This window comes from Embiotoca jacksoni, unplaced genomic scaffold (assembly GCF_022577435.1).
Source record: "Embiotoca jacksoni isolate LCO1_2020_lvr unplaced genomic scaffold, fEmbJac1.0.p SCAF_4, whole genome shotgun sequence".
In the NCBI taxonomy this organism is placed as follows: domain Eukaryota; kingdom Metazoa; phylum Chordata; class Actinopteri; family Embiotocidae; genus Embiotoca; species Embiotoca jacksoni.
The window spans coordinates 3,472,772-3,495,524 of record NW_027185392.1 but is presented as its reverse complement, the minus strand read 5'-3'; the positions used below and the strand labels follow the sequence as shown (position 1 = coordinate 3,495,524).

The window sequence follows — 22,753 nt, the reverse complement described above, 5'->3', positions numbered from 1 at the left end:
AGAGCAGCTGGAGGCCGCGACGCCTCGTGCTTTCCAAAAATCAGACCCCGTTTAAGTCTGCGGCGCCGCTCACCTTGGTCAGAGTCGGAGCGGTCGGAGCAGAGGGTGGAGCCGACGCTGTCCATGCGTATCCTCTCTCCCTCCCCCGAGCTGCTCTGGGCTGCAGCACCGCTGCCTCCCCGCAGCAGCTCCAGCTGACGCTGGAGGTGCCTCTGCTCGCGCTCCAGAGACTCCAGCTGGTACTGGCTCTTCCTGTCCACGTCTTCAAGTTTCTGGTTGGGAGAGACAAGAAGAGACGGAGGACAGGTTACCTGTGGGTGCCTGGGACCAGGAGGAGACTCGAATCAGGGCCGCTTTAGATTTGATTTATTTAAGACATTTTATAAACTGCATAAAATGCAATTTAATACCTTGTATTTTAATGGCACACTTCATGCAAATTTAATTAGAACATGAATTTGCTGACATTTATATGAGGTGTGTATTTCAACTATTGGATAGAAAAATCAATTAATATGAACAGGATCCCGATCGGTTTAATAGATGAGATATTTTGATTCCCACTTTTTCATAAAATCTTGATTTGTCAACTGTAAACTGATGATCTACTGTCGCAGAGGCAGTGCTTCTGCAGCATAATCTACAGTCACAACAATCCCACTTTTAGAGTTTGTTGCTCTGCCTGTCAAAGCACTTTGTAAAGTTTTCAATGTGTTTTTTGTTTTTTTAAGTTATCGTTATCAGGATTTTGAGGTGTAGAACGTCTGTAAACTGTTACAGTCTACGACAGGAAAGAAGAAATATTCAAGACATTTGTAAATAAAATTCAGGACTTAATACTTTCCAAAGCCTTTTTTTTTTTTTTTTTTTTAATGTTCGGACTGAATTCAAAACTTTTTAAGGACTTTGAAAAATACTCTGTAGAATGTATAGATAAAGAACAGAGGTGAGACAAAGGAACACCAAGGAGGTGCAGAGACGTGAGAGCATGAAGAAACGTGGAGGAGATAAGAGTGAGAAGAGGAAGGCTGGACGAACAACTTTAAACAGAACGCTGAGATGCTAAAGATAGACCTTAATTAGTTTGTCAGGAAATTCCTTTCATATCAAAAGACTGCGAAAGTACAAACACAGTTTACCGCAAAGCAAACACTTCCCCCAGGTGCCTGCTTTAGCATTCAGCCGCTTACGGTGCCGTGTCCCCTCAGATCTTTCTCCTGCCAGCCCGACACGCTCTGAACGATTTCCCCCGCCGGCCTCGTTTACGCCACGTCGCTGCTTTACTCGCAGCCCCTGCTCACGCCTCGCGCCATCACGACGTAAGTGACGGCCGCGTCAGGGCCCGATAGAGCCGCCTCGTGCTCTGGCCTCGTAGCCTCGCGTCACGGCCGCCGACACTGACGAGCGTGACTCCCAAAACAATAGGCCATCAATAAGCAAACGGGGAGACTCAAGTTGACAGCAGCAGAAGTGCAGAGTGGTGGCGGCGGAGGGGCCCGCAACAATATGAGCTTTATACCCCCCCCCCTCCTCTGAGTACACGCCACGCCAGGCTTTTCACATTCAGACTGCTCAATCTCAGGCAGTCACATGCCTGTTTTTAAAAACGTGATGTCTGAGTGTGTTACACAAGCTTCACAGCAGCTCTATCAGGCAGGAAAATGATCCCCAGAGTACAGCTGCATCCTTCTTGAATTTGAAGATATTTCTTTTCACAGGTCAATATATACATATCTAGGATTTAACAAACTCGGCACAACCTTAACCCACCGTGGACCCACTGAAAAAAACAAGGTTTTCTGGCAGCTTATTGGACGCTGCAGTAGGGGAGAAACACCTACAGCCAAGTCCTTCCAATACAGATGCGGTACCTTGTTCCCTTTGTTAGATTTCACTACCAATACATTCAGAAACTGAAACGATTCTTCACGGTATTGTGGCGAAAACGGTTGGTCAATCAAAACTGCAATAAAAATTTTTTTTTAAAAAACCGCTGCAGTCAAAAAGCACATGAATCTCTGCCTCTGCATAAACACAAATAAATTACATCCTGGGGATGATCCCAGCAGTCGGTAGTTGAATCTGGCAGAAAAGATCAAAACCAATTAAATCCAAGCGCAGCCTTATTGTTCAGCATAGTGGAGCATCTTTTTTGCATCTCCGTCAATATCTCCGCACCCTTACTTGTCATTTAAGCGGCGCATCGTTATCCGATTTCCTTCTCCGCTGCGTTTTGTTGCTGTAAAATATTTTGTGTGGTGATATTTTCACCTCTTGGGTGTCGAATGTTTTTCCAATACCATCTCTTGCCTTTTTGTGACTGAACGTGTAACCAGGACCGGCTTTATAGCGAAGAGTTTGGGCAGTTTTACGAACCTTTATGTGTGCTTTGGCTTTGTTGAGCAGGCCCAGGGTGGTGTGGCGGTTGCAGTCAGGTCCCAGAGGTATGAGGGCCTTCAACCGCTCCAGACACAGCCGTAGGTGAGCTCGTCTACGAAGGGGAGAAAGAGAACCGGAACCGTTAGCGAAACAACAATGTAGGAAAGGGCAGGGCTACAGCGCGGGCAGTAAAACAATGAAACGCATATCAGTTATATCAGATATTTTTCTGACCCTCGTGTTGTTGTTGTCGGTATTTTCTCGCGGCCAAACAACGCATATCAAGCTACTAACGTGACTTCCCACCAACCTTAAGTAAAAGCAACTGTTTTCTATGATTTCTAAAGATCTCTAACAGCAGTATTTGGTCATCTTTGGGATGCAGGTTCACTGAAAGTATTCTCACTTTGTATGAATCCAGCAGCTACATGATAATGTACAGCGTATCTCCAGTTCACAGTTTAATGGGACAGCAGGTCACATGTGATTCATATCTAACGAAGCCTCAAGGCGACACATTATCCGCTGCAGATATTTATTCTAGCTTTAGTTATTCTTCTCTCGCCTACATTACAAACAAGTTTCACCAGGCGGGGGTAGGTAGGCGGGGGGTGTAATGGCATTTCCTGGACCCTGCTGGTGCTCGTACGCTTCATCATTCTGTGACTAGAGACGGGCCCAAGGTACTATCTATCCTGCTAATGGACCCCAGTTGAGAGGTAAAGAGAGATAATTTTGGCTATAACACAATCAGCGCTCCATTAGTAGGGTCTGGCCTTTCAGCCAGCCTGAAGGGAAAGGGTGGGGAGACATTAAGAGCCAGTAGACTCGGTGGAGCGGCCCAGACTCAGGAAGGATCTCTGGGGGAGCCCAAAGGAGACGAGCCCAGGGGAGCGGAGCAGGAATTCACTGCGCCACGTTGCTCTGCCGGGCTAGACGGCTCTCTCTGCTATGCTCTGCTGCTTTAAGGCTTGGTGGATACATGTGAGTGCAGGCTGGAGTATGTCTGTCTGTGTGTGCCGGGGTTCAGCTATGCATGGATGGTGCTGATAAGAACATGAGAACAAGCCATTACAGCGGTACTGTATGTGTGAGGGTGTGTTTAAATAAGTGCTGCGTGTCTGGGGAGGGAACGATGAGGTGCCCTGATTCAGTCTGTAGTGCTACAGGTTTGGATGTCACAAGACACACACACACACACACACACACACACACACACACACACACACACACACACACATTTTTTTTTTACTCTGGGAATTTTCTTGATATCTATCAGTCTGGCTCAGGTCATCTGTCTGTCTAATCAGCTCTATTCACAGGACTTGGCAGAGCCGACCTTCTCTCTTTATCTTGAGTCATGTCAGCATGTCTCATCTGCACATACACAGATATCAGCTGCCACTTATTCACATTCTACTCTTTCACAGGAGCCCGGGACGCAAACACACACACACACACACACACACACACACACACACACACACACACACACACACACACACACACACACACACTCGCCCCACCTGGGAGACGTCGAAGACACAGAGAGGACAACATGGAAGAATGTTTCTCAAAGTCATTACAATCCTGCACATTTTCTTCAGCACCATAATCAGGATTATTACTTGATTGAGTGAAGCAACCACAAAGTGAAACGTGCTGCAATTTGCCACGTTTACTCTACAACTAATTTCTAATTAAGTGTGCCATGCACATGGAATGTTTCAACATTGCTGATATGCCAATAAATGATTCACGTGCAGCTGAAGCTGAGGAGCTGACACACATATCATTTTTACGTAACACTCAAGGAAAAACCACGTGCTTGTCCACGAAGGTCCCATTTTTAGTTTTAAAGCTTCATCTCTCATACATGTGTACACTTTTAAGGACAGGCAACCCTTCTTTCTCCTCAGTCACACAAAAACAAGTTTTCACTGATGGCCGTGACCTGCCTGATAAAGAGGGCCGAGAGAAGAGCAGGACACAGCGGTCATGTATGAGCCTGCCTGTCTGTCTGACCTGACAGGCATCGAGTTAACAAACTCCAGACACTGGAGACTGCAATCTTCTCCTCCAGTCCCCTCGAGATTAAAACAACCGTCTCGGCAGACAAGGCCAGATAACCTCCACTTACGTCCACTCCTGTCCTTCCTCCACCCTCCCTTCACCCTGACATGACAAATGTAGAGGGGAAGCCGGGATGCACTGACCACACAGGCACCGCAGTGCATCACCACATTTCGGAGGCCCCGGCTATGACCGAAACATCCCATTACGCTTCTTCGCACCACTATTACCGAGCGTGGTGCGAGGCGTCACCTGTTGGGCTGCTGAATCACCACTTTCTGCTGATGTGGCGTAAAACCACAAACACCCTTTACACACCCACGTGATGATGAGGAGGAGTCTGCCACCTGCTTCAGCGCGTTGTGTCCTGCTTGTGCCCTTGTCACTGAGGTGCTGTGCAATCTCCTCTTATAGCAACTAAAGCTATTGACTGGCAGCATTCAAACGCTCTCGCTGCGTCTCTAATTGACAGACAGGCATGTGAGCCGCCCGCCTGCCATTTGTTCTAATCTCTGGGTGTATAACACACACCACTGTGTAGCAGTCTTATAACTACAGATGGCAAAGAAGCCCCAAAAAAAGTACAAGAGGGAGTGTGTGAGGAACAGTTCGTGACAAACACAATGGCAGAAGAGAGGACCTATACTATTGTGAGTCATGGCTATCATGCTGAGCAGTCAGGGAACAGGAAGTCAAACGGGAAGTCGTGTTCTCAGTTGCTAAATGTTTCAGAAATCATTCTGGTAGAAAAATCTACTGATTATGTCCCCAGAGCAACAGGCTAGTAATAATAAAGGCAGGTTTATGATGTTAGTCGCCACCACCAGCAGTATCTGTAACACCAGACAGCAGATGCACATACGACACAGGTGTACTCGGTTGTGCGTCCACTTCTGATAGCAGAGGCAGGTCATCAAAGAGTCCAGCCCCGGTTGAGAGGAGAGCCGGCTGACACGGTTTGACCTCCCACAGACAGACCCCTGCATCTCCGTATCAGTCTGAATGAGGTATAGACCTCTCACTAAGGGGCTAAAGGTCATGAGCTCCTGGCTCCTGGAAATGCCCCCACAGATCCCTTATCCCTGAGAGAGCTTGTTCATCATGTCGACCCACAGCCGAAGCCATTTGCAGCTCACGTTACGAGTGGCGGCTTGTGGCCATAAATACCTGCATGCTGCAGGCAGAATCTCTTTCTACCTCCAGCCTCTTGAAGCCAAGTAACCAGCAACAGAGCCCTCTGTTTCAGTTCTGAGAAAAGACTAGTGCTCGTGACATCAACAGCTATGGATTTACTGTGCGGACCCATGAATTCATGTCCTCGGCTGTAAAGACTGAGGATGGGTTAAGAAAACTTCTTTAACGGATGTGACGTCACACGATCACCGGCAGTTTAGGTGTGTAGCTGTTAATGCAGCTGGTGAGGAATTACACTAAGCAAGGGGTTAAAGTGCTCTCCCGAGAGAAGTGATCTCTCGAGCGGCTAGTTTCTTCGTGGACATGACTTAAGGCAATACAAGCCAAACTGTGTTTTATACTTTTTAGATGAAATATTAAGCTGAGATATGAACAAAAAAAAAAAAAGAATCACTTCAATCAACAAATGCAAAACAACAAATTCACAGATAAATTGAATGAATAAATAGATGTATTCTACACAACAGCCGACACAGCGCATGGTCCACTTTGTACCTGCGCTGTCCGATGAATGGCGAGCTGTAGGTTGCCTGAATGAGGAACTCTCTATCTGTAGCGGATTACATAACACGTGGCCAGTTGCGACCAGTGCTCCAAACTGTCACGCACAGCAGAGATATCGAATCCCTCCCTGACAACAAGACAACACAGGCAAAACAGCCTCTGCGGTCCTTGTACTCAGCAGCGGGAGATTCCAGAGAATCGAAACAAATGCAGCAGCGCGTTTCATTTCGTTTTGTTTATGTTTTTGTTGCCTTGTGTGTACACCTTTGAAAAACAGCTGCTTTTGAAATCCCACGCAGGCAGTGAGCTTCAGCGGACTCGAGTCTTAATACAGATCGATTTATAAGGTAAGCGGCTGTTCAAAGAAAAATAAACACATCTAAAGCTGCTGCTCTCTGCTGCTGCTGATCTCCCACGAGTTCATGGGAGTTACCTGCAACTCGCAGAGTAAATATTCACAGCATTTATAAAAGGAACTTTACAGCAGCTTTTAGTCCTCACTAAACGGTCAGCTTACTCGTAAACATCTCTTGAAAGATGGCATCTCAATGCACAGCGGCTCGGTCCAACTATTACTTTGACACATTATAAAACTATTACGGTTATATTGAGATTTACTGGTCACAAGTGCCCCATTATTTCTACGTATATGGCAACTGTTTCATCATACACCTTCCTGCAGTGTATCGTGATTAATGCCCCTTGCAGGCCTATAGAGGAGATTCATGGAAGCATATAGGAGATTCTGTCTTGCTGCTTTCTAACCATTTGTTGAAGGAAAAACAATCCAACAGGCAGCCTGTTCGTGATAGCTTTGTCCAGAACATATATCTTGTAACTTTGCATGTCATATTAAATCATTCAAACGTAAACAAAGCACAAAAAGTGATTTCCTAACCTGCTGAACATGCATCAAAATGACACAATTTCACGTATGCAAAATCCTCCAACCCACCCATGTGTACGCGCTCCTGCTGCAGCCCAAAGGCAAGGCATGCTGGCTCACCACCGACACACCAAGCCTTCCTTTTCCTCCTGAGACAATACTCACTACTCCCTCCACTCTAGTGTGTGCATGCATGTGTGTCTCTGTCATGCTTGTGTGTGTGTGTGTGTGCGTGCGTGTGTGTGCGCGTGTGTGCGCTCACGTGGCTTGTGTTCCTGATGGGCCCCAGATGGGCACGCAGGCAGGCAGCTCTGCCTTTTGGCTTTGACATGTGAGCGAGCAGGCAGCCGGCCGGCAGGCCCCGGGTCACTGCACCACACCTCTCCTCCGCATCCACCCTCCTTTCTAAGCCCCCCTTCCCCCCCAATGAATCACGTGCACACCCTGTCTTTTCCACACAAATCCAACGACTTTCAGTCATCTGTACTTGCTCCAGAGTTCTGCCTCAGATGGGACTAGAGTGCAGTGTGTAATCACTTCTGCGACATCGTGATTACTAATAAAGGAGTATTTATTCTGAAACCGATCCGTCATCACTCCTGTGCTGCTCTCCGTCGCTCCGTAGCCGTTTCGGTTGTTATTGAAACGCGTCAAACTGCCTCCGATGCGACTGAAGCCGAGTCTTTTTTTAAAGTAGCACTTTGAAGCTCTTCCTGTTGGTATGGAAGAGCTGCCCACCACAGCTCTTACAGAACCTACGCACATCCTATGTCCACCAGCTCAGCACTCAGCTCCCCTTGGTGTTGTATCACCCTTGCACACACGTGCAGAGTGCCTTTGGAACGGCACTGAAGGGCACACGCATCAAAGTGCACAAACACACACACATTTCTGTGTATTCTGGTATGTGACATGTTTGTAGTTAAAATCCAGTGTCAGACACACTGCGACAGACAAAAAGCCCTTCAACTGTTCGTCAGTGTGACGTGAAACAAGTGTAATGACAGCAACGAGCTGTAATTCCCACATCATCAAGACGACGAGAGCAATCAGCAGCAATCAGATCTGTAGTGTCTTGAAAATATTCCAATTCCTCTGTCAGAATAGTGCATGAGAGAAGTGTGAGCATGTCGTGAACAAGAACCTGTGAGTAAGGCCCAGCTGTGTGCAGACACGAATACAAGCAGCTTTTGTATTCTCAGTTGAACAGATCCTCGATCTTGTTAAAATACCAACAAAGACACTATCATGTCTATGAAGGTGATAAACTGTGTGTTAGTGCTTTTTAACCACAAGGATTTTTTTTTCTACAAACCAAGGAGTGCTTTTATTTTATTTTATGAAACTTCATCTGTATTTCAAACTGCAAAAAACCTTGTTTTCAGATTTTGTATTGGGTCATAGTTGTTCCCCAGAAAGTCCCTGCTGCCAGGGTGGAAAGCTTTTGAATCTTTTTTTTTCCAATTCTGATTGGTTACCACAAGCAACAACTTTTGTCAGTGCGGGAGCACGTGTTATCTCTGGGACTATCACTGTCATTTCCGATAGTAATATATCTAAACACTAAATGTGGTACTTACTGAATTGTCTAAAATGCAAGAGAATAAAAAAAAATAAAAAAAAACACCTGAAACTTTACTTCGGAGGAAACTTCAGTACAAACTTCACTTTTTAATGACTTATAAGCGATTTTTCACATTTATTTCAGGGCATATCAATATACAAACAGACCACATAACTTTCCAAGTTAGATGTTGAGACTGTTTGGTTTGTTTTTAGACACATTCTATTATGTTGAACTTGAAAAGGATTAGGACAACTTGCTGTCTTTGATCTGTTAAACTCATAAACTCAACCTGGATTCTAGCTTGGTTCACATTACTTTCCAGTCACCTTCAGGGAAAATTGCAAGATCAGGCGGCAGCATGTGGAGAACCAGGCCAAACATGCAGAGGGATATAAAATCAGAAGAAACTGAGGAACAAAACCAAAGGACAAGTGATTTTATATTTAAATCCTGTTGGTGGATGTGATTTCTCATGAATTTCAGAATAACCCTGAAATATAAGACCTTTCATTTTTTTTTTATTATTATTAAATTTTTTACACATTTTATGCCCACATGGATCACAGATATGCTGCTGTGGGTATTAACAGGAAAAGGTGGTGATCAGAGAAAAGGGAAATGCATTTTCATCAGTATTCTTTTTGTGTGTGGATAAAATAAATAGTGATAAAAGGGAACGCCTGAACAGTGATGGGGACTTTACTTTTCAGGAAGCGAAAGCATCCAATAAAAAGCACTGACAAAGCAACCTGTGCTTCTGCTTATTTTTCATTTTAAGTCCTCTGGAAGCAACACAATCAGTCAAAGCGTGAGCTATGGAGAGAGAGAAAAAAAAAAAAATATATATATATATATATATATATATATCGCTGCCCTAGATTCCAAACTTGTGAATACGTAAATAATGGATAACTTCTCAGGCCATCCAAGACTTCTGACATAATTACTGGATGTGCTTTTAAAGGGGAGGGTCAGATTTCCAGCCCAGATACCAGTCGATACAATTCTCTTGCAAATCCCCCACTCTCTCAAAACCCATTTAAACACACACACACAGACACATACACACACACTCCCGGTTTGACCTACTTCTAATATATGTGGAGGGAGAGGAAACATGACCCTTCACCCAGTTATTACACTAATTACACATCAGCAATGACTGTCTCGGTGGTAAATCTCTTAAATTGGCATAAGAAAGGAAATTAAGACATCATTACACGGGCCCTATTAAGGAAAAAAAAAAGGTACTTTATGAGGGAATGCTATTGTTCCTCCTCAGCATTAGTACTCACTCAATAACCTTTGACATCGCTTTGAATTGTGATTTGTGGCTGCTTTAAATTAGTATTTTGTAATGCAAAGCCTCAGTTAAAGCAGACTAAGCCACGTCCATGGAGCACTACATCAAATCAGGAGTAAATGATTCTCACTATGTGGAGGAGGCCAATTAAATCAAACAGAACACGTAAGCACAGATGTGGTTTCTTTCATTCGATGCTTTCAACATTATTTTCCAAAACACTCCGAACGCGGTGCTCCTCAGTTATAAATACAGCATGTTACATGCTTCCTGCTTACACGGTCCCGACCTGCCACACAGGCAAATCCCATGTAGGGCTCCTGCTCCCAGATCATACATAGTGAAACAACATGCAAACGTGTGGCACACTGATCCACACTCTGCAGATGGTGACATGTAATATACATGGAGAGGGGCTGGTTCTCAAACCACATGGCATGTGTTTCCCATGATGCTTTGCTGCGACTATAGAAACTGAACTCATTTAAACTATCAAGGGCAGATGATCACAGTCCTGGTTGTTCTTTTCCATTTGGTTTAACTGTCATATGAATTAATACGTATGTAAAGAATCGTGCCCCATAGGCATTACACACAATCATTTTTCATGTTACTCAAACACACCCACCCACCCACCCACCCACGCACGCACGCGCACACACACACACACACACACACACACACACACACACACACACACAGGACACACAACGGGTCTCTGTGTTTGCTCACCACCTTTGTTTACTGGCTCACTGGATTAACACGACAGGCAGGGTTTTTTTTCCCTGCTAAAGATGCCTCTACAAGGATTCTGTTTTTTATGCCCCTTGTGTCTCATTCTTTTTTGGGGTGGGGTCATGCGCTCTCTCTTTCTCTTTCGCTCTCTTTCTTTTTATCCCTCTTTCTTTATTTTTCTTTTTCTTTCTCTTTCTCTTTCTCTTTCTCTCTCTCTCTCTCTCTCTCTCTCTCTCTCTCACATGACCAATGTCACATGTTAACCCATACGGAAAATGACACCTGACTAAATAGATGTTCTTTCAAAGGGGAAGCTCCTACTCGCTAGGTTAACTGCTGGAACAGCCAACAAAGGAGGCACCAGCCTGGCTGCAAAACTGGAGCCTGTCATATGTGTCTTTCGCCAATTACAGTTTTATTATCTGCGCTATAAATGGCCAGTTGAGGAAATGACAAACGCAGACGAGAATCCATGTTGAAAGCCTCTCGGTTTTGGATGGCAAAATCATCATTATAGGTTTCTTTCTTGTGGAAAACTTTAACGATGATTTATGATTCGACAGATGGTTCGAGCATTAAGCCCATGCCTGGCACGTGACGTGTAACTCATTAAGACCCACTGGACAATGCGCTGGACCGCGATTATAAAATGCGGTAATCCCTGTTACCAAAAATATAAGAGCTGTACATTGACATTTGCGTCGTGAAAGTTTGACGTCGTCACGTCCGGCACATTTCTACGTGCACACGCAAGATTATTGCAATCTTTGCCCTACTGCAACTGTATAGGCTCGTTTTCTTCTGACAGGCTCACGCTTCCCTCATCTCCTCTATGAAACACGGACAGATGGGATAGACGTAGAGACAGTCAGCGCGAGATAGAGAGGGTGAGAGATATAGAGGGTGGGGGAGGAAGGGGAGCGTTCTGTGTTTGTAATCTGCCCAGAAACTAGCCATGGGCACGAGAGAGAGGGAGAGGAAGAGTCTGTCTGGGTTTAGCGATGGCAAACGACTAATATCAGATCTCAACATCAACGCGACATGTTTTTTTTTTTTCGAAATACCATCAAGTGCTAGAAAAACACATAAAAGACATGCATGCTCCGTGTTGAGCATGACTGCGTATATTTTTATGCGTGGGAAGCATCAGTGAAATATTACCTCTAACCCAGTAAGGGCTACAAGGTGGGAGGACTAACTGAACTAAGCCCGTGTTGGTATGTTGGTAACGGGACGGTATGTTGTTTGACCATTTTGACAGTGACGGCAGAAAGTGCTCAGAAAGTCACTTCAAGTTTAAGTGGTAGAAAAATCTCAAAGTCGTCACCTCTCACCTGGCAGTGAACAGGAAAAATCTGCACGAAAAAAGGTAAGCAGAACCTTGAATGTATTGATGGAAACATACGTCAGCACCAACAGTTCCACTTGCGGTGCTCTTCAGGGGAAAGAAAAGGTTGTTCCAGCTTCTAACAACCAGTTCGATAATTCACTGTGGGTTTTACTCACGGTCAGAACTGACAGCTCGTTGTTAAATTTAACAGCCACTCTTAAAATATCAAAAGGATCATCATCTCTCTTTCCGCATATAGTAACATCTGTCTTGTCCAAAGAGTTCAACAATTATTAACAAGTCTTGGGATTCTGTGGGAACTGTGCCAAACGAGGATGACTTTTTTTTCTGTTTGGATGGCAGGAAACCGAAAATAAATGCAGAGGGGGGTGAAAATGTATCGCTGCACGTGGGTGGGTGTAAATGAGACTTCAGAGCATTCAGGCAGTTGTGACCTCAATCCCAAAAGAGAGATTCAGTGTGTGGAAGAGCGAGAATCTCTCTCCGATTGGCAGTAAGCTGACTGCAAAAATGCACCACCTGAAACTGAGAACAAAATGCAAATGGGGAAAAAAAAAAAAAAATCAAACACAACGCACCAATCTGAAGGCTACAACTGGTAAACAAAGTGAAGTGCAGCGGACTACTTGGCGGACCAACGTGGCAGTCGTACTGAATCCGCTGAAGCTCACGCCACATGGCAACACTACGACGGAGGATAGATTGGGATGAGGTGGAAACCGAGGAGGAGGCAAACACGGAGCAAAAAATAAGGGACTTTTGAGAGAAAAGCCGTGAAAGAATAGCTCAGCAATTTAGCCTCTCCGAGCAGCCGCCAGACACACACACACACACACACACACACACACACACACACACATACACACACACACACACACACACACACACACACGTGTGAGAGTGCGCTGGAGTGGAGAGAGGGGGTGCGCTCCTCCGTGCGGCTGGGCCAAGAGACTGTGGGGCTGAAACCATCACTAACACACGGATTAGTTCACACGTGTGAACACGCTGCCTTTTAATCTGCTGAACCGACAAAGGTTGGAAGGGAGAGAAAAAGAAAGAAGCAGGCGAAAGACGGAGAGATGGAGTGAATGAACGGGACGGCCATTGATAGAGCCGGGGGGGGGAGGAGGGGGAGGAGTTACTGGGACAGGGAAACAGAGATGGAGGAGGGGGACATGCCCGCAGGTGCACTGTAAAACTAGCAATGTTGTCAATGCATTCGTTATTAGCAACTGACCAGAAAACCACTCGCATACAGATCATGCGACTGGATATCATTTGTGCCCACTCGTTTTTTTTGGGGGGCGTTTTATTTTTAACAGTGGACAACAGGACGTAGCAACTGCACGGTCAACATCTTTAAACCCTATTTCAGAATGCAGCATCAGTCCAATTCTTTGTCCGCCTGTCGAGCCGTTTTCCTCCCGACCAAAGTCATCGACGCATCCACAACCCTCGCTTTCCCCTTTAGCCCTCTGTGACCGGAGGAGTGAGCACAGAAGCTTTGGATTTAAAAACTCCAATACGGCCTGGCTCCAAAAATGTGCCAACTGTAAAGCCAGGGAGATGCAGCCAGATGTTGGCTCAGGGGGGGGCCAAGGGTGGGTGGGGGCTGGGAGGGGAGTGGACGTCAAGGGCTTGTCCTGACAGACCACAACCCTCTTATACAGTTGCCCATGTGTTTTAACACGTCCAATACAGGGTGGGGGAAGGCGCGTCATCCAAATGGGTCACGTCAAGGTTAAATGGTTTCTAAACAATTTGCACACGCTCACTTTCTCGTCCACTCAGGTTAAACTTGGGACTTACTAAGTTACTTAGCCCAGTTGAAGGCAGGTAGATCCACTCGATGTTAAACTTGATCACGGAAACTGCAAATAATGACAATCAGTGTCGGCTCTGGTGATGAGCGTGCGCGTGAAGTAGCTGTTGTGGTTTAAGGGGCGGAGACTTCTCTCGACACTGCTTCATCTCGCTGCTCTCATTGGTGAACAGATCGCCTCTATGATTGGTCAGGAGGCAGTGGTGTTTCCCCATTTTTCCCCAGCTGTGCGGCTAAAAATAGAAACCGTCGGCGGTTTTAGTCTAATTGAGTCTGTCTTGCGTTTTCAACAAGCATCCTACTCCACCCCCCACCCCGTCCCCCTCCCCCCCCCCACACACACACACAGCTATCGCTCTCTTCTTCTCCTTAAGGTTAAATTTCCTTGGTTGCTGGCGTAACATTGAACGCCTTCAAACAAAGTGATATTACTAAAAAAAATCTTCTTATTTTAGTCATTAAAATTTTAAAACAAGCTGCCGGGTCAGAGAGCTGCCGGGTCGAACAGCTTAAACCTGCTGATTAAGCCCGTGTGGCCGTTCAGCTTTGCTCCATTTGGTTATGCTCTCCTTCTGAAGAATGCTGTACATGTGCACTTTTGCAGGATGAGGGCACAACAAGAAGGCGCCAAGATAAGATGAGTCAAGGGGTCAGAAGAACAAGACGAAATGTGAACGATGGGTGAGCTTTCAAGTACCAACATCCAATCCCCCGTGTGGAGCATTCTTTCTACCTGTCAAGGGCTGTGTATCGATACTAAATTGTCGATACTGGTGCCAGTATCAATACCTCAACCTCGATATTAGGTCCTAGAGGATCCTTTTGACACCGATTTCATCAAATTTATTTTAAGAAAAAGAAAAATGAGTGACGTTTCTTTAGTTTTCATGCAGTTTAGGAAGAGCATCCTGTAATGCGTGTTTTTGGTGGGTATAATTAACAGACGTCTCCTTAACGTCTCACATGGATCTTTTGCTAGACGCTACAATTTACCGAGGTTCCCTCACATACTATCAAACGATGCGAGCTAGCACGGAGAAGCCTAAAGCTTCTGCAGCTCACGTAACTCGGACAGATATGTGAACACTTAGTTGTTTGAAAAAGTGAAAAAAGGTGTTGTAATGTAACATCTCCTTCCCTTAGCTGAAACTGAGTGATTTTTATCTACGTGAGGCTACGTATGGTAAATGCTACGTTGGCTCACTGACGCTGATGAGATTTACTGCAGTGTAAATGTAGTAAATGATGTGGCAGTGTGGCAGTAGCCTCGGTATCGAAACGTGGTACAGAAAGATAAGGCAATTATTTTTATACTCGATGGCGCCCGAAGCAATTCGTTTGGTGCCATAAAAGTAACAAAGTTCATCCGCAGACCAGGCAAAACACTGGTGACCTTTGATTTTGCACCGTCTTCCACATGTGACAGTGAGCCAGTGGGGATGCCGGGGGATGTCCAGAGAATGGTAAAGGTCTGCACTCCTTGCATTTAAGTTGTCAGGCTCTTTTTAAGCAGCTGTTGTCCATCTCAAATTGCAGCATTTGAAACAGAAATTATAGCAAATGAAAACCAAAGTGGCTATACTACTCCATATGTTATGTTAATTCAAACTGCCATTTGCCACATTAAGTTCTCTTTTATTAGAAGCAGCCGCAACAAGAGGTATTGAGCTTCCATTAACAGCTTGCCAACAATACAAAAGAGGTGCTCAATCTTGCTTTCTTTCATTCTTTCACAGATCTTTGTCCACTTGTCACTTGTTGCTGGTACCTATTTCCTCAGTTTGGCTGATTTTAGAGTTAGAAGGTCTGGTCTATTTGTTTTAATGTCAGTGATCTGGAAACCCAGAAGGTAGGGGCATTCGAAATGTTAAATAGTAAAGGCTCACTTGTGGTACCGACATGGCGCGAATGAAAAGCGACCTCTTGTCAAGGCTTCTCTTGCAGTTGTCTTGGCTGCAGGCATTACATGCATTCCTGAACACACAGCGTAAACAAGGTACTTTCACCATCTGAGAAAACGAAACCTTTAAAAACTGAACATGACCCCTTCATTACATCTGGGAACTTGCCACACCACTTGGTAGAGGAAGCCGACTTTCACAAACACCATCTGACTTGATACTGCGCCAGGTCTCACTGTGTTAATTACAGGATGGAATTGCTCCCTGCACACGCATTGGGAGTGCAGATCAGGCCTGCGTGCTGCTCAAGGCTTCCCTTAGTCAGGTGTGTTTGACCGATCCCTCTCCTCATCCCATCAGCCTGTCAATTACTTCCTTGTCCTCTTGACACCGTCATCGGCTAAGCCAAAGCCAAGCCAGGCTATTAAGAACTGGGACCGGGTGGCCTCGCAGAGATGGGAGGTAACATGCCCCACCACGTGTGTGTGTGCGCTCTAGCTGGGCTCACCAGACCAAAGATCAAGTCCCCTAAGCTGCTTTTTGAGCCAAGAAAAGCTTACAAGTCGTCACGTTGTTCAGAACAAATGGTCCCAGTTTTAGGCCCCGCAGCAGAGCCTGAAAATAGGCCGCACTCGCTGGTTAGACAACACAAAGACTGGTGAAGCAGTTTTACTTTCTTCAAGGAGCGTCAGCACAGCCAGAAAATGTAACCCGGGCTTATTCATGTTTGACTGCTCATCCAACCCCAAGGCTCTAACAACAGTACTGAGTTTATAGCCCACTGGGTACAAAGAATAGAAACTCATGAAAGCTTGCAATCCCAATAAAAAAAAATGTGCCATTTGAAAAATGTGACACCCTTCTATTGATATTCATTTTTTGAAATAGTAAGGTGGGAGATCAACTTAAAAAAGAAAGAAAACCAGAAAACTTTTACGAACAATTTTGTTTTTTAAAAAACATCCAAGCTGTCTATTAGAAAACAACAATAACACAAGCAGAAAATAAACACTGGGGTGGGGGGTGGGGGTCATTTTTGGATGAAATAAAAAAATCCACATTAACTAAAAAGGTTTTAAAATTTGAAAGAACATGTACCCAAAAGCCTTTAAATTTAACAAACAATTAAACCACAAATAACAAAATACATATTTCCTCTCAAAGTCATTAAGTATCCCGAGTATCCTGCATTTTACAAACTCCCTCCATCTCTGAGTGTCAGCACTCAGGATATGTTGAAGTTAAATCTGGCCATTTAAGCCTTGCAGCAAGAGTTTAAAAAAAAAATTAAAAAAATTAAAAAAACGAATTTACATGTACACAGACGCACACAAAAAATAGAATCCCTGACAGAAAAGAACACCCACAACAATCCAAAGTTGATCACAAACGAGGCGCTACAGCGAAGCCAAAACCTAAATCGGACCTCACCGATGCTCTTTACGTGCCACCCAAGGACAACTCTAATGGCCAAGAGTGAACCTTTTTAATATTCCACAGGCACACACTGAAAGGAGTTTAAAACATCAGCTCCCCTCGTAAAGAATCAAGCGGAAAAGCTAATATTGCTGCACTGCCTGAGCAGTGGGGGAAAACAATTTGCTGTGTGTGTTATAAGCCTGGCCTCGATAAACAATGTTAAAATGAATAAGCCGCAGCGGAGGAGGAACTCGAATGACAAGCAACAGCTCTTGAGGATTTTTTTGTGGCAAGTTAAAGCCTGTTGTATTGATTATCCATAAACAGAGTCATCACCCGAAAAGGTAGGAGAGAACAACCAGTTGAACGCCTACGGAATAAACTCAGAAAAGCCTTCGTTCGTCAGTGTAACACACATCCCCTACATAACACGCAATGATTTACAAACAGGAAACCTGAGCTAGGGAGTTTATTATCAACATGTTTTCAGGAAAACGCCTAATATGCAGAAGGCTTTGAGATCAAAGCTGCGGAGCTGCAACAAGCGGGGAAACAAGCCTTTTACTGTTAAAGCCTACTAAGGCAGTGTAATTTAGCAGTGGCGTGTGGAAGTGAAATAAGGCTGTCAGGACGCACATGATCAAAGCGGCAGAGCCACCACGTTATCTGGTCCCACCGCAGAGGGTGAGTATTTGGAATGTAGAGTTTTTTTTTTTTTTTTAATTCCCTTTTCGGTGCGCCTCCTGTGGTCTCTGCTGCCACGACGAGTCTGCACGTCACAGAGGTTATCAGGACCTGCGGTAGCCATGCGAGGCAAATCGTCTCACCGGCTGCAGATACACAGGGTTGATAAGCGTTGAAAAAAGTTAGCCCGGACCATAAAGCAGCCGCCACCAATTTACAAGACTTGGAAGTTTGCTGAAACGAAACGAAAACCGCCGCCACTGTTGTAGAATCATAGTATAAGCCTGACACACTTGGGTGAACAACTATGCCTGATACATATAACTTACAGTGGAGCTCGTGCTTAAAGGGAATTGGATTAGCTGCTGGCAAAAAAAAAGGGGGGGGATTATAAATGATTCTGACTTTAAGTGTGCTTTGAAAAAGATGGATTACCATTTCAATTTTTACCCTCTTTTTTTTTGCTAATGGAAATTTAAATTAGACCTGTGCTCGTCAACTACCGAGCAACAACATGCTGAAAATAAAGACGAGAGTGGAGCAAAAGCAGAGTGTCAGTATCTGGATTTGGTACATCGGTGTGTTACAGGACGGCCTGTTCCCGGCACGCTCTGCTCTGCTGCAGTTATCACTGAGTGAGTCTGCAAGGTGGAGCCAAGAACAAGAACACATCAACGATGCAAGTTTCATCAGATGTTGTACACATAATTGGAAACTAAACGCGCGGAATAAAAACTATTATCATCTAGACAATCTCTTTTTTTTTTTTTACATTTGGCTAAATTGAATTTATGAAGTATGATTTCACTGCTTGTTTAAATTCTCTAATCTAATGGTTCTTAACTCTCCACTTAACATCATTTCAGTGATATACCACCATTGAGAGCAGAGTCAGCAGTCCCTTCTGTTCAGCCATCTACAGGCTTTATACTCGTCTGCTTTGATTGGCAGAGATGGCTGTAGACCATAAATGGCCAGAGAAACAGGTCATACTACAAAGATCAGCTGCAAGAATGTGGAAGGAGTGATGAAAACAGCCATCACACTGCGTGGCAGGAACAAACAACTGAGCTGGCATTTCTTTTTGAAAATGTATTTGTGTGGGTGGATTACTGAAAAAAAAAAATGCAACCCCACACGGGTGACTCAATCTGCCGAGGCCAGTCAGCCGACCGGCTGGCCTTGTGTAGCTTTGCATAAAAGCACCAAGATGACACATCAACTCTTGTCTATATTTAACTCACTGGACGGCTCTCCTTCCAATGTTCCCATCCTTTCAGAAGAGGCTGCCAGGGAGGATGGTGAGAAAACAGGCTGAGGTGATATGTAATTACACTGAATGGATCCAGCCTCCCACATCCTTTCATTGTACCCACACGCTCTGAGATAATGAAACGGAAGGCAAGCTTCTTCTTTTTTTCTCTATTTACCATAAATCCAGCAAGTCTAGCCGCTCTTATTCATGGTGTCAAAGAAAACCCTGTACAGCTTGACTCTTGAAGCCTGTAAGGTCCCATGGCATAAACACCAACAAGCTCCCTATGTGGGTGGTGAACTCAATCTGATAAGGGCCTCAATGAAACCAGCTCCTGCTCTCTTCAAAGGATGGCGTGGTTAAACCATCACAAACCAAGAGCTCACTGAATACCCCACTTTTTACAAAGTAGATACCATCTTGAATCCCGAGAACACCCTAGAAAGCCACTGAAAGGACGTTTTGTTCACATAAAGGGCAGACCTTGATGCAAGTACATACTCATCAAAGAACATCTTTGCATCAAAACAAGCACTGATTCTTTGACTTTAGCTCCAGCTGATGAGACTCAAAAGCTCTTAAGCTTTTATCCATATTCTCGGGAAAAACTCGGACAGCTGCGGGCTTGTACACGCTTTTATACATGCTACATTACGGGGGGACGAGTACGGAGCACATTCCACACACGCTCAATAGAAAACATGATGCTGATCACCTGACAGCAAAGAGAAAACCACCTTTTGTTTGTTGTATCGGCTAACAACAAGAAACACTGTGACAACTTAATAAGAATAGGCCGAAGGATGTGAAATACAGTGCATACATTGAGTACCATGAAATAAGCATCCAGTTTAGTTTTTTAGCACACAAATTCGGAGCTGCATGCAGAGACTCGTGGATTTGGACAGATAATGAAATTACACGGGCCCACGCACTCACATCAACACAAGACGACGGGACTTTTAGAAACCAAACTGTTGCATAAATCACTCTTTGCACCTTTTTGTGCAAAGAGTAAGTTCATAGGAGCGGGAAAACAGGGAGGTGAGAAAAAGGAGAGAGTATCCTGAACCCAACTAGGCCACCCTTTTCATTTAAGGACCTGATGAAGAGGACAAGCTCACTTGAAGAAGGGCAAAAACATTGAAAGTGGGACATAACGGACCCTGTTCACATGTCAAGGTTGGGCGTTTATGTGTCTGCAGGCTGTGATTTAAAGGTCATGTGTTTGAAAGATTTAAATCGACTCACCTATTCTTCTCCAGCTCATTATGTGTGGACCTGCAAGAACAAGAAAACAGAAGCTGTCAAATAAAGCACACGTAGACTTCTACATAAAGAACAAGCAAAGTAAAGATAAAGTGTATCTTTATGCACTCTACAAGGGCAAATTAGGTGTATAATAATGATGATAATAAGTAAATGAACTACATAACCGTAGGCTGCTGAGAGGCCTATGATGAATTGGAATGTCAAATCTTATTTATGGATTTATTAATCAATCTCAAAGAAGACCAATTCTATGTCCAACACGCTGAATGCCAATGTGACATCCAGGTGTTCAATGTGGCATCACACAGCCTCTTCCTCAATAATGCAAAGCCCATTTCTGGGAGGATATGTGTGACACTTAGGTCCACACTGTGCATGTGTGTGCATATGTATGTATGTATGCGCGTGTGTGTGTGTGTGTGCAAGTATGAGCACACGCACGCACGCACGCACACACACACACACACACACACACACACACACACACACACACACACACACACACACACACACACACACACACACACACACACACACACACACACACACAAGCAGCCAGGGTTCAGCGCTCTGTTAATAATGTAAAGTGAATCAGCTGGTACCTAAGAGTGGCTTTGTGTGGCAACACACTGAAGGGAGACAAGACCTCCTCCTGATGCTTAAATGGCCAAGTTCCCTCCCACACAAACTGCACTCTACCTACTTTTAGGGAGGGAGGGGGGGAGTGGGGGTAAGTGGGGGTTGATGGATGCAAACACTTCCCCACATTGTGGGTTATCAATACTGCAATATGCTTTCCTCCTCTACTTTTTTTCTTTTAATATTGAGCTCAGTTGATGAAACTGCCATATTGTTAATATGGATGCAGGAAATACGGAGAAAACAAGAGATAAAAATAGAACAGAGGGAATGCCGAGGGTCCATGGCTGCAGTTCAGTCTGAAAAAAAATGGCCCTGCCTTTAACGGAATTATTTTTTGGAGTTTAATTATTTACACCAATGAAAACACCATACATCCACATTAGAAAGCATTAGTGTTCATGTAGTAGGATATGCCAGACTGGATGTTAACTCAGCTGTGGCAGTATATTTGATTTAACATGACAAGGTCTATGGCTGCATCACAGAAAGACGTGGGGCTCACATAGAAGCCTGTGCAGGCCATTTCCTGAAAACCTGTGAGAGCCTAAGTGCTCACATGTGTGCTCTTGGCAGGTTTCAACTTACAGTACATATTCTACAGCTCTGTAGTGGTCATGCATGGCTGTGCTCTGCACCACCCACACATACTAAAGCCATGAAAACGTATAAATCTAAACCAGCTCTATCGCTTCTGTTTAGCAACTATCTTCATAAATGTCATAAAAAAAATAAACCCACAGTTCCAAAATTAGCCCTTTGTTGGGAAAATGAATAGTCACAGTCGTGTTAATTGCAGATTTTTTTGGAACACATATAATTATTTTCTAATGGTAGTGTGTCGACGGATTTCTGTAACTGTTTGTGTGTCACAGCAATAGTTTTGCAAACAGCAGATGAATACTTTGGAGTGCATAATTTGCATCATTAGCTGTCACTGGTTGCATCTGTGTTGCTTGGTAGCCCTCACCCCAATTTGTAAACCTTTCCAAACTCTGAATGTGTTATCACAATGTCATTCTTTTTTTAAAGTAATTTTTCGGCTGAATATGACTCTTCAAGAATGATGAAGCGCTTTAAAGAATGTTAAAAGAAACTTGCGTGAGTCTATTTTTTTTTTTTTTTTTAATGTAGAAATATCCTTTAGAACTGGAAATCCAATTTTAGGCAATGCTGATGTCACGCCATCTATTATTCTGGAAATGAAGCAGGCCTTAGGTCAGCCCTGGTACAAGCCCCCACAATCAAGCCACCACGACACACAGTACATCTCAGTGTGACCTATCATTCGAAGTAATCAGTCTAAGTCAGCTTACTTTCCCATCGGCTTTTATAATCACGAGCCCCTTTCCCTGCCTCCTGAATCAGATATCTGCATGTCTGGAGCGTGACAACAATGCAATGCAGATTATAAACTGGCTCAAGGCCACACAGCAGCAGCAGCGTTCTTCCTTCTGTAAGCCTGCATGCGTACGTGTATGTGTGAGCATTATTACGCACACGCAGAGTGGGTCAACGAGATAAAGCCACCCTGCTATAAACGATGGGCAAGAGAGGACAGAGTCAGATAAAGCCTATCACTTAAGCCTCAACACGTTACTGAGAGGACCGCTACAGCTGGAGCAAGCTGGTAGCAGGAAGCAGAGTGCGCTTTAATGTAAAATGTAAATAATATAATGAAAGCATCATTATAATCTCAAAAAACTCAAGCTTAGGATCAACTTTGGAAGGTCATCATAAGCAAGGAATTAACAAGAACATGTACG

At 44.4% G+C, this 22,753-nt stretch overlaps 1 protein-coding gene across 2 annotated transcripts in view; it reads right to left on the bottom strand.

The window, feature by feature from the left end:
* mxi1 (max interactor 1, dimerization protein) overlaps window positions 1-22,753 on the bottom strand; it is a 32,636-nt gene that overhangs the window by 4,908 nt on the left and 4,975 nt on the right. For both annotated transcript variants that reach the window (XM_069166758.1, XM_069166759.1), the window contains exons 3-5: window positions 20,328-20,357; window positions 2,377-2,491; window positions 74-272 (exon numbers count right to left, since the gene is read on the bottom strand). In XM_069166758.1, coding sequence (XP_069022859.1) covers window positions 74-272; window positions 2,377-2,491; window positions 20,328-20,357 — 344 coding nt within the window. The remainder of the gene's footprint in view (window positions 1-73; window positions 273-2,376; window positions 2,492-20,327; window positions 20,358-22,753) is intronic.